The sequence below is a fragment of the Giraffa tippelskirchi genome, chromosome 3 (genome assembly GCF_054371585.1).
Source record: "Giraffa tippelskirchi isolate mGirTip1 chromosome 3, T2T-mGirTip1v1.2.pri, whole genome shotgun sequence".
Classification (NCBI taxonomy): Eukaryota; Metazoa; Chordata; class Mammalia; order Artiodactyla; family Giraffidae; genus Giraffa; species Giraffa tippelskirchi.
The window spans coordinates 143,046,581-143,059,072 of record NC_137277.1 but is presented as its reverse complement, the minus strand read 5'-3'; the positions used below and the strand labels follow the sequence as shown (position 1 = coordinate 143,059,072).

The 12,492-nt window shown below is 37.3% G+C and overlaps 1 protein-coding gene across 1 annotated transcript in view; it reads left to right on the top strand.

Moving 5' to 3' along the window:
- The window catches only part of DNAH7 (dynein axonemal heavy chain 7), a 244,722-nt gene that overhangs the window by 166,450 nt on the left and 65,780 nt on the right, over positions 1-12,492 (top strand). The window contains exons 47-48 of the mRNA XM_081581429.1: positions 3,682-3,845; positions 11,004-11,158. Of these exons, the coding sequence (XP_081437555.1) occupies positions 3,682-3,845; positions 11,004-11,158 (319 nt within the window). The remainder of the gene's footprint in view (positions 1-3,681; positions 3,846-11,003; positions 11,159-12,492) is intronic.

Sequence of the window (12,492 nt, the reverse complement as noted above, 5' to 3'; positions counted from 1 at the left end):
CATTTAATATGACACTATTTACCTAGTCTTAGACTTGTTTGCTTGACAGTTTCAGAGCCTGAGGCTTATAAAGATTAAGAAAATTGTTCATAACCACACAGCTGGTTAATGACAGAGCATAAATGAGACTTGTCATCACCTGAATCCTCATTGAGCCCTCTTTCTACTCTTCTACATCAACTTGGAATGATGGAAGAAGTAGCTGCAGAGCCTCCTACACTTCTCTGTTGGTCCCCAACATACCCTGGGTGTCTGCACTGGCTCCAGTGCCATGCTGAAAGTTACCATCCTGGGGCACCTCTCCAAACCCAGCCCTCTCCAATGACTCCTTCCAGAACACAGCATCTTGTGCTCACTCCCTAATCACCTGCTTCCACTAGAATGAGGGCTACCAGTTAGACCACCCACACAAATGCTTCCAAAAAGCATTGAGACCAGAACTGAGACCTTGAAATTTACTGACAGAAGCAAAGCAACACTTCAGCTAGACACAAGATCTAATCTCATAGCTCTTTCCATGAACTCACATCCGCTGTCTCCACCTCTGATTCGAGTAGACACATCATCCCATCCCACCTAAGAAGACTTGAAGGCAATTTTATCTCTTCCTTGTTTTACTGTAGCAATCTAGGCTTTTACTTAACTAGTCTCTAATGTCATTGTTCCTTCTTTTGAATTTATTCTCCACATCCTACTCTGTAATCATTTATCTCTTTCTCCTGGGTCAGGGCGGCTGGCAGTTTATGCCCCATCAAAAGTTTCCCATTTGATTCTAAACACAAGGGTAACAGTAGCAACTTCACTTCTCTACCCAGATCCCCACCTGGCTTCCTGTGTTTTCACATCCAACAACCAGTACCTGTGGGTTTTTTTGGCTGACTTCCGTTGGGTTCTTAGAACCCACTTTGCCCAGTGCTTAGAGAGCTAAAATTGCCTGAGAATTGACTTCCCTCTGATGTGGGCCTTAATGAAAGACAGATATGAGAGCCTGAAGGTCTGTCTCCCTTCCTTCTGGTTGACACAAATCCAAGGAATAACTTACACCCACTGTAGGATCAAGCTGAAACGACCTGTGCAGAACTTTGGCCGATCCTCCACCTTTTATTGGCTTTTTCCCTGTCCTTATACTGCCTCTCTTAATATTTCTTCCTTAATAAATCACTTCACATAAATCTTCATGTCAGACTCTGCTACTAGCAAACCCAAGTGAGGCAAAAGGATTTAAAACAATCTTGGTTTTTGTGGGTTTTTTTTTCACTTTAACATCAAAGGTTATGGATACCAGGAGCCCATAGTAAGTAGCTACTGCCCCTCTCTCCAGGCTCGAGCCTGAGTAGTTGTCAATTATTCATCCACCCTTTTAGATTTTCTAGTACTACTCATGATAAAATGTAGAAAATTCCAATTCTCCTGGGATAACTGGGGCCACATGTTTGATTGTAATGCGCATGCCAGTCTCAAAGACAAAATTCTACAATGCTGTAAGGACATACAGGCCCTGGAGTTGAATTAATTTGAACTTGTAAAGAGATCTTTTCCCTACCGATAATCAAAGTCAAAACTGCTCTGTTGGTGGTACATACTTTCACCAAGTTGTTGTACAGTCGCTCTGTCACATGTGACTCTTTGTGACCCCATGGACTGCAGCACACCAGTTTCCCTGTCCTTCACCATCTCCCGGAGCTCAAATTCATGTCCATCGAGTCGGTGCTGCCATTCAACCATCTCATCCTCTGTTGTCCCCTTCTCCTCCTGTCTTCAATCTTTCCCAGCATCAGGGGCTTTTCTAAGGAGTTGGCTCTTCACATTAGATGGCCAAAATATTGGAACTTCAGTTTCAGCATCAGTCCTTCCAATGAATATTCAGGGTTGATTTCCTTTAGGATTGACTGGTTTGATTTCCTTGCTGTACAAGAGACTCTCAAGAGTCTTCCCCAACACCACAGTTCAAAAGCATCAATTCTTCGGTGCTCAGCCTTCTTTATGGTCCAACTCTCACATCCATACATGACTATTGGAAAAACCATAGCTTTGACTATATGCACCTTTGTCATGAAGGTAATGTTTGCTTTTTAATATGCCATCTAGATTTGTGATAGCTTTTCTTCCAAACGAGATGTCACCCTTAATGGTCAGTTTTCCATTTCTACCATCTGTTTTGCCACCTGATTATTAGCCAGAGTCCTTGGCTTGTATTTTTAGGTGCTTGTTCAGAGGCCCTCATGTTCATTTCACTTATTCTCTGCTGCTACATTCTTACAGATGTTGAATTGAGCCACTTAAATTTCTAACCAGAGTTCATCTGTGAAGACATACTGTACCTGTTAACTAGAGAGAGCATTCCACAGCAACTATTGCTTTTGTTTTCCCTATTCTTTCTTGTATCATTGGCTATTAAGCCTACACCAGCATCAAGCTCTATCTTGGAAAACCTTCAGACCTCCCCCAAAGTCTTCAGACCAACAAAAAAATCAAAACATGCCCGTAGGAATTTTGAGCTTTGAGTAATGGAGTTCTGCCTCTCATTTAATGAGTGACTTTATGTTGTGTCCCACCATCCAAGAAAACTTTAATCATACCTAAGATCATATAATTATGACACAAAAGCCTGGCAGGAAACACTTTAATCAAAATAAAAATATCATCTATAAATGGACAGTGTGAAATTCTGTGCCATGGATGGGCTGCAGTGAGAAGAACACAGTATCATTTTGTCGATATTCCTGCCAAAGGTGCATAATCTGAATTGACTCTTGGGAGAACATCACACAGACACAGTTGTGGGCCATTCTAGGGAATAACCGGGTAATCAGGGTCATGAAAGGCATCAATTGTCCCCAAACCATCATAGCCTTTTCATGTGCCACAGTAATATTGGTCCAATCTACTCAGCAGGAACCTGAGGGAGAAGGTAGTGCCCACCATGCCCTCTCGGCTAGGCACACCCTTGGCACACACAGCATCCTCATTTGCCTGTGGACTGGTATTAATACCACATATATATGCCCCTTCCTAACCTATTTTCTCTGCAGTCATGTCTTTCACTGTTTCTGAACCCTTTGATCTATAACCTCATATTGGACCTTGATTTCTGATTTTCTGAGTATGAACCTAAGCTTGATGCACCATTATGTATTCCTGAGCATCCTAGCACACTGTGCCCCAGGTGGGATATCCAGAACTCCAGTGTGTGCTCTGATTCTTATTGGTGCCTAAAAGCCCTGCTATAGTCCCTTCCCCAGAATAAGTGAGAGTCTGACACAGAGGTTTTCTGTGTCCCCTCCTGGTTCAAATTGGATTTACTTTTATACCACAGTATTATAGTAATATTGATACTCATAACTTAAAGAAAATATATAGAAAAACAGGGTAACCTCCATCTACTTTGTCAAATGAAGCTTTAGAATCATAATTGGCAATTATTTTTTCCATATACGAAGTTCTGAATTCACTAGTAAGTGATCTATCTAAATTTTATCTCAACAGTAGATATAATTTTCATTTGAATACATAGTAGAGCTTCTGAGTTATAATTTTACTTCAAAATATGATGAACACAAATCAATTTTAAGATAGTTTCAACCATGGTTTGTTGGTTCAAAGTATAATTGAGGATTTTACAAAATATTTGTTTGGTAACCTCCAGCCTCATTTTTATGTCTTTCTGTGCCTGTCTCAAAGAACCAAATCAAGGAGTGGACAAATTTGTGCAAAGGAAGAGATATCCCCTGCTCTGATGATTATTCTCTTATGAATATCCTGGGAGAAGCTGTGACAATTCGAGCCTGGAATATCGCTGGATTACCTTCTGACTCATTTTCTATTGATAACGGGATCATCATAATGTAAGGAAAATGTTTTTCTCACAAATGTTCCCTGCCAAGCAGTAGATTTATTTATCTGTATCCCTTTTTCAATGCAGCTAGTAAACTTTTATAGTACTGAAAAAACTTGCTTAATTAATTAGTTAAATTAAATATGGATGAGCATATCCTTCTCCAATTAATGTTGGAGCAGTTGACTATTGGAGACAGTAGTAATCAAACTAAAAACCTCAGATGACTTTTGCTTAATTTTTAATCAATTTTTAGCAAATAGAGCAAAACCCTGCCATAAGTAGGTGAAGTCCCTAATTTTTATTCCCATAGAACACAGGGTTTTGTTATTGTACATTATGAAACATGCAGGAGTAAGTTTGTGGTTATGATGTCTTAGTCCCTGCTGGGTGTGGGACCACGTTAAAGTGATATGGATACATTTCGAGGTCCTGGACTGACTGGGGCTTTTCAAAAAGTTGCGCTATTCCTAGAATCTCCTGGTTAGTAGATAAAACCCATGGAGATGAGGTTGGGAGGATACTAGAGGCTCATCCAACCTTACCTTTTCTCGGGTTCTTGCCTTTCAGAAGCCAAGGACTTCACTCTGCCCTGCTGTGAGGACAATTATTAATTGTCTTATTTTCAGGGTCACATTATGAAGGGTCTTCTATCACTGGGCCAGTCTTCTTGGAGGTTTTAGCATGTTAGGAATAGCACAGGTAAACCGTCAGTAGGAAACACTCAGTTTTGTGTTACATGTTTTGATTAGTTGTCAGTTTACTACTAAAAAAATACTTGATATGATAGTACTTAAAGTAAAAATGGTTGAGGCATGTAAATTTTTAAAATAGAATTAGCTACTATGGGTAAAAAACAGTTATTATTAAGTCCTTATGAGTAATATTTATGAAAATTATTCTACTAACTGTTCAGCAAATGATCCTGACATATGGATTTTTGTAGCATTTATTTACTGGACTACTGTAAAAAGACTAAACTTTCTCAGAAAATACTACTCAGCCATAAGAAAGATGAAATCTTGCCACTTGTAACAACATGGATGGACCTTGAGGGTATTATGCTAAGTGAAATAAGTCAGATGGAAAAAGACAAATACTGTATGTTTTCACTCCTATGTGAAATATTAAATAAATAAGTAGATAAATAATAAAGCAAACAAGCAAACACATGGATACAGAGAGCAAAGTGTTTACCAGAGAGGAAAGGGTGTGAGGGAAAGGTGAGATAGGTAAAGGGAATCAAAAGTTTGGTAATGAATGGAAACTAATCCTTGGGTGGTGAGCATGCTACAGAAGTCAAAATGTAATACTGTACAAATAACAATGATAATAAAATTTTATTTTAAAAATTTCAGTAGAAAAAGAAAGAAATCTCCCTTTTACTTTGTCCAGCTGGACTGATTATCTTCAGCCTAAATAATAGTCCAGTTGTTGTTGTTGCTGCTGCTGCTGTTTCCTGCTCAGAAAAAAGCTTTGCTCTTCCCAAACAGTTGTGAAAATAATTGATCATGTCCCATGTAGTAGTAGTTATGCATTTATTATTTTGATTTGCTATTTATATACATTTGTTCTACCTAGTAGGACATCTAAACCTATTCCTATAACTCTTATCTATTCAGTGGAGAATAATATACTTGTTAGTTTCTAGCAAATAAATACCCTTTCTTTTAGGTCTAGTCATGTTTCAATAATACTGGAACTGTTGATGAATATTTCCGCTTTTAAGATTCCAAATCTTTCAGTGATTATTTTTCAAGATGAATTCCCATTTCAGGAAGTAGAAAATGGTTTTAATGAGCCATAACCCCTTCGTGTTTGCTATTTGTTTGTAAAAGTGTTGTAGTATTAGCAAGAAGTAATGATAGAAACCTTACTAAGAAAGAAATAGTAATGTTTTTCATTCTTGATTTTTTTATCAATGATTTTGGTAATCTTTTACTAAGAAGTTTCAGTAAATAGGTTAAGGTGATCATTTTGAGGGCCTCCCAGGTGACTCAGTGGTAAAGAATCCTTTTGCCAGTGTAGGAGACACAGATTTTATCCCTGAATCGGGAGGATTTCCTGTAGTAGGAAATGACAATGGGCTCCAGTATTCTTGCCTGGAAAATTCCTTGGACAGAAGAGCCTGGCAGGCTACAGCCCATAAAGGGTTGCAAAGATTCGGACACGACTGAGGGAGTGAGCATGCACGCTGGATCGTTTTGAAGTATCAGATAAGTCTTCCTTGCCAGTGTCTTCTTCCTTCCCCAGAGACACTTACTTGATAATAATATCTAATGCAGAGCACTTGCCAAAGACCTGATTTTGAGTTAGATGCTTTTCACATACTATCCCAGTTGAGCGAGGAGTTGATAATTTAGGAAACTGGAAGAATATATAAAATTTGGACAAGTTAGAACATACTTAACTTTTAGAGCTACTGACACTTGAAGGTCCTTGGCTAATCAGAATTTCAAGGACTAGTAATAACATTGAATGTAATTGGATAATATCTGAGTGTTTCACAGGGTAAGTATTGGGATTATTTAACAACTTGGTAGGTAGGTCAGAGCTATATCTAATATAACTCTGCTTCTAAAAACTGTCTTTAAGTTTTCATTTCTACAGAAGTCAGATAAATTGGGTTTATTTCAGCAGCAATCGTAACTGAGGGCAACACCCACCTTAATTTGTCTGTTTTGATCTAATTTTGTGTTTGTATGTGTATGTGTGTGTAAAGAGGAAAATAGCAAAATCTTTTGAAATGTACCATTGCTATATATCTAAATTCCTTCCTTCCACGCAGACTGCATATATCATCATGTTGTTCAGTCACTGAGTCGTGTCTGACTCTTTGTGACCCCACGGACTGCAGCATGCCAGGCTTCCCTGTCCTTTACTATCTCTCAGAGTTTTCTCAAACTCATGTCCATTAATTGATGATGCCATCCAAACATGGTGTGGTTGATATCATTGACATTAGATCTAACAAATTACTATTTTTCTGTTTTTGTATCTAATTTTTGTTGCCCTTTCCCCTGTTTCTTGTTCTTTTAGAATATTTGAATGATCTGCCATTTTTAGTATCCCATTTTGATTTATATTTTAACAAAATTATTTTGCATATTTTTCAGTACAAATTTTCACAATCTATCTAGAGATGTTTTACCACTTCAGTTAAAACATAGAAGCCTTGTAACTGTACAAGTCCCCTCCACCCTCCCCTGATTATGCTATTGTAGTCATATGTATTACATGCATTGAAACTCTGCCCCTCCACACACAGTGTTTTGCCTCAGTATTCATATATATTTGAAAGAACTTAAGAGGGGGAAATAGCCTGTTCTATTTATCATTTTTGCTCCTCCTTTATTTCTAAAATTCACCGTAGCATCATTTCCCCTAAGGGTGAACAACTTTAGCATTAGCATGTGTTTAGAGCAGATCTGCTGGCGCGTAATTTTGAGAACATCTTCATTTTGCCTTTATTCTTGAAGGATAGTTTCGGTGGACATGGAATGCTGGATTGACAGTTCTTTTCTTTCAACACTTTAAATATGTTCTACTGTGTTCTGGTTCCGTGATTTCTGATATAAAATCTGTAGTCTTTTGAATAATTGTCTTCTAAATGTAATATATTATTACTCTCTGATGCTTTAAAAAATAGATTTTTTCAAATCTTTGGTTCTCGGCAGTTTGATTATAATGAGGCTGGTGTGGGTGGGGGGTTTTTGGTTTTTTGGTTTCTCCTTTTCAGAATTGAGTTTTGTGAAGCTGTGAATTTACATGTTTCACTGAACTTAGGAAAGTTTCAACAGTTTTTTCAAACAAATATGTTTTCCACACCAATCTCTTTCTTCTTTCTGGCCCAAATGACATGAACATTAAACCTTTTAATATATTCTCACAAGTCTTTGAGACTCTGTTTCTTTTTTTTACCATCCTTTTTATTATTCAAATTGGATAATTTTTAGTCATAGGTCATCAAGTTCACTGATTGTCTACTATTGAGTTCTTACAGTGAAATTTTTATTTCAGATATTATCCTTTTCAGTTCTAAACATTTCATTTAGTTCTTGTCATACTTTCTGTTTATCTGCTAGAATACCTCTTTCCATTTGTTTTCAAAAGTACTCACCTTTACCAAATGAAGTGTTATAATAACTGCTTTAAAGGGCTTTTTCCTGATAATTCTAGCATCCGTTTCTTTGAGAATTAGTCACATTCTGGTTCTTTGTATATTGAGTAATTTTGGATTGAATCCTGTTATAGCAGCCTGAACAGGTTATGACACCCCTCAGACTCTATGCACAACAGAGGCCCCAGCTCTTCTATCCAGAGAGCTAGATTTTCACTCAGTGTCTTAGGTGACTGCGTCACCACTGCTCTGCTGTGGTAATACTGCAGTGTGGCAGGGTTGACCTGCGGGTAGGGGAGAGAGAACAGAGAGGTCCCCTCAGTGCTCTCTGGCTCACACGTGATTGTTTTCTCAGTCTTCTATTTTGAGTTTTTGCTTCCTGTGCCTGCTGCACAGTTCCCTGCGTTAGGCCTATTCTCAGATCAAAACCAGAAGATAGAGAAAGCACACACATGCACACACACACGTACAAGAAAGTCGCCACTCCCTTGTTGGTCATTCCTCAAGCTTTAACTTTTCTTCCATTCACTTCTTATTACTTACCTTTTAGAATCTGCAAATTGTTGATTTTTGTATTTTATCGTACTGTCTTCACTGTAATCAGTGACAGAGATAGGCTCTAATGAACTTTGCCAAGTTTGGTCAACACCAGAAGTCCTTTCTTCTGATTTTGAGATGCTGTTCTTTGGACCAGTATTCTTCATTCAGGGGTAATCTCTTATAAACTGTTCATTTTTACAGTGAGTTAACTTGTATGGTCTTTGTCAGATTTTTTTTTTTTTTGCTGTTGCCACTTCAGTGGATTATCACATGCAAACTTTATTTGATTTAGGAAAAGAGGATAAAGAAGAGTCAGCATGGTTCCTCCCTCAGGATATATAATTTAGTTGAGTGATGCAGCTAATAAATTATAGAATTACCATAATAAAATATTATCATTATATGAAAGTACATAAATGTAATATGGATAAATGACTAAAGAAGTTCCATGAGAAAAGGTATCAAGACAGGCTTTGTAGACTGTTAGCATTTGAGTTTTCCGTGAAATGCAGGTAGTACTTGAACATGAGAGGATGGGAAGAGGTGCATTTTGGACAAAGAAACAGCGTGAGCATGGTATTGTACCTAAAAAAATGTGGAAGCAACAGAAGGAAGAGTGAGTCATTTTAGTTTCTTTAGGGAAGCATAAATGCTGTCTAACGCTCACATAATCCTCCAACCTTAAGTATATTTCTAAAGTGTGTAACAGAATGAAATTTTAAATATAAGTTTTGTTTCTAATTTCCCTCTCACTTCCTTTAGTTTCTTATGGATAGGATCCCCTTTTTATTAGTTTGTTGCATCTAAGATATTGCACCATTCTTCTGGTCTCATTTCTCCCTCAATATAATTAATATTATAACATGAATTCTGTCCCCTCACCCACTACAAAATTATGTGTTGAAGATATAACCCACTATGTTATTATATCTAGAGACAGGGCCTTCAAGGTGATTGTTAAGGTTAAATAAGGTCATGAGGGTAGAACCCTCATCCAATGAGAATGGTGTCTTCCTAAGAAGAGGGAGAGATACCATGGACATACGTGCAGAGCAAAGGCCACCTGAGGACACAGCAACAGGTCTGTGTTTTCTGCAAGCCAAGGACAGAGACCTCTGCCAGCACCTTGATTCTGAACTTCCAGCCTCCAGAGAAGTTAGAAAATAAATTTCTGTTAAGACAGTCTGTGGTAGTTTGTTATGGCTGCCCAAGTTGGTTAATACATTATATAATGCTAATATTGGAGAACTGTGGTTACTTCCATTTAGGACAAATTGTCCAATGAAATTCTAAGTTTGTATTATAATGAGGTGGAAATGAATATATTATCCTGATTCACCCCCAGCTTTTTTTGTTGTTGTTGTCCCAGTCACCTTTTATTTCCTCTTCCCGCTCTTCTGATGCTCTGCATGAATTTGCTGTGCTCGCTTATGGAAGAGTATAAGAGTATCTTTAGGGAAACTGACCAAAGCAACAACTTGTGTTTATTGAAACTTCTAAGAAAAAGAAAAAGAGTGGTAATCTTAATGCTGTTTACATTTCACAGAAAGTAGAAGGCTATGTGGTTGGATACTATGTCCAGATGGCCGAAACTGGTTAACTCTTTGTGACCCAACAACACCCTAACTGTAAACTGGGTGCCTTGTGGTGGTTCACTGCCCTTGTTCTTAGTCTAAAGAAGGAGATATGAGTGAGAATAAAGCAATAAGTATGAGCTCTCTCATGGGGCAAACCCTGACTTTCATAGAATATATATCTGTCCATAAGAAGCTCACAATCTCTGGGCAAGTATGTAGTGAACTATTGGATTGGCAAAAAAAAAAGATCACTTGGGTTTTTCCATAAGATCTTATGAAAAACTCGAATGAATTTTTGACCAACCCAATACAAATGTGACATTAAGTTTACAAGTGCTTGAAGTTACTGGGTCAACAATTGTGTTAACACTTAAGGGGTGATTGTCATTATGAAGGTTAGATGATACAAAATTTTGCTTCACATCTTTTTTTTTTTTAGACCATTGTATCTTTAATGGTCTAAATTTCAAAGAGATATGATGTCTCCATCCTTTCTCTTTCCCTCTTGTACAAATGATAGCAGACAGAAGATGAAGAAATGAAGTGGCTTGCCCAAGGTCACGAGAGTGATAAACAGCAGGGCCTAGTGAAGAGTTGGAGTTTCCTGATTTCTGGTACTCTTGACGGTTATCATTGTGATTTAAGTAGCAAGAACAGCAAACATTTTCAAAAATATCCTTTAACATTTAAGGAACTGTAATTTTCCAAAAGGAGTAAAAGAACTTGTGTTAAGTTTGCCAGATGGCTTTTATAGTTGTCATTCTAGTAGCCTGTTCAATTTAAATGTCTCTGCTTCAAGAACCACAGTTTCTCAAAACAAGTTACAAAATAAAATAACATTATAAAGTATAAACTGTAAGAAAGTGATGCATGCATCCTTAAATAGAGACAAATTGTGACTTGACCAGCATTGTCTTCCTTTTCCTTTCAGGAATGCAAGAAGGTGGCCTCTGATGATAGATCCTCAAGGTCAGGCTAATAAATGGATCAAGAACATGGAAAAAGCCAATAGTCTTCACCTAATTAAATTAAGTGACCCTGACTATGTCAGAACTTTGGAAAATTGCATCCAGTTTGGTACCCCTGGTATGTAGTTGAACAATAAGCATGCATTACAGAAATACCTGGAAAAGGCACAGTTAAACCCAAAATGATGTAGGGTTTTTTTTAAAGGTATTTGAGTCAGGCTCATCTTAAATGATTACTTTGTTAATATCTTTCATTATTTATTGATAATGAATCAAGTGAGAACTTTAGAGGTTATAGCTCTAAAAGGTTAGGATGCTTTCTTTGTGTCAATATTCATTTGGGATACATCTTCTAATTTAAATTAGCTGATTTCTAGTATAGCTAATTTAGCTGTTTTAATTTTTGTCTGTTGTTTGCCCTTCCTTAGTTCTCATGATAGCTCTACTTCTACAATTAAAAGGACCACTTGATATGCCAAAAATATTTTAACACATTAGTCCAACTATTTCTTTATTCTCTCTACTTATCCTACAAAAGTGGCAGAGAAGTAGGTATGCATTTTATGTGTCTGACTGTTGCTTGCCATTTATAATGGAGAAATTAAAAACACGCCAAGAATTTTTCAATGAAGCTCTATACACAGGCCACACTTGTCAACGTAAACCAAAGTACTTATGATTTGAGTACGTTGGGGTTATTAGTCACATTTTGAATCCATATTATCTATCAAATTTTGACTATTTACTTGACCAAGTAAATTATCAACATTAGGAAAGGACAACATGTTTAGCCCCAGGACAAGTTAAGCAAATCCCAGTTGCTAATAGAACCAGTGACACATGGAAAGAATAAAAACAGATATACCAAATAGACTTACTGACAGTTTATTTTTGCATATTAATATATTAATTGCAATTTTAGGCTTGGTTTGGATATGAATGAGGTGAAAAAATCTAAGTCTACCTATAAAATGTTGTGTTTATATATATGGACACACAAACACACGAGTGGAATTTCATTTATCCGACTGGTGTTCTTATAGTATAATGATATGGAGTTACCAAAAAAGAGACAACCTGATCTCTGTATCAGATATTTTGCTTGTTTAATGGGCAGGATCAGACAATATATCTGTTATAAAAGTAGAAAGTGGACATACTTCACTAACCCTTGTTAGGACCACTGTGCACTGGCTCTGGAATCAGAGTACCTGCCTCTTTTACTCAGTACTTGGTTCAGTCACCTTTCTGAGACTCAATTTCCCCATTTATATTTTGTGCAAGGAAGAAATGAGTTACTGTAATTTGGGTACTTACGACAGTGTCTGATAAAATCAACTTATATTAGTTTTTTGTTTGGGGATTTAGTATGTGGTTTATGTAATAGTTCAGTTCAGTCTCTCAGTCGTGTCCAACTCTATGCGACCCCATGGACTGCAGCACACCAGGCTT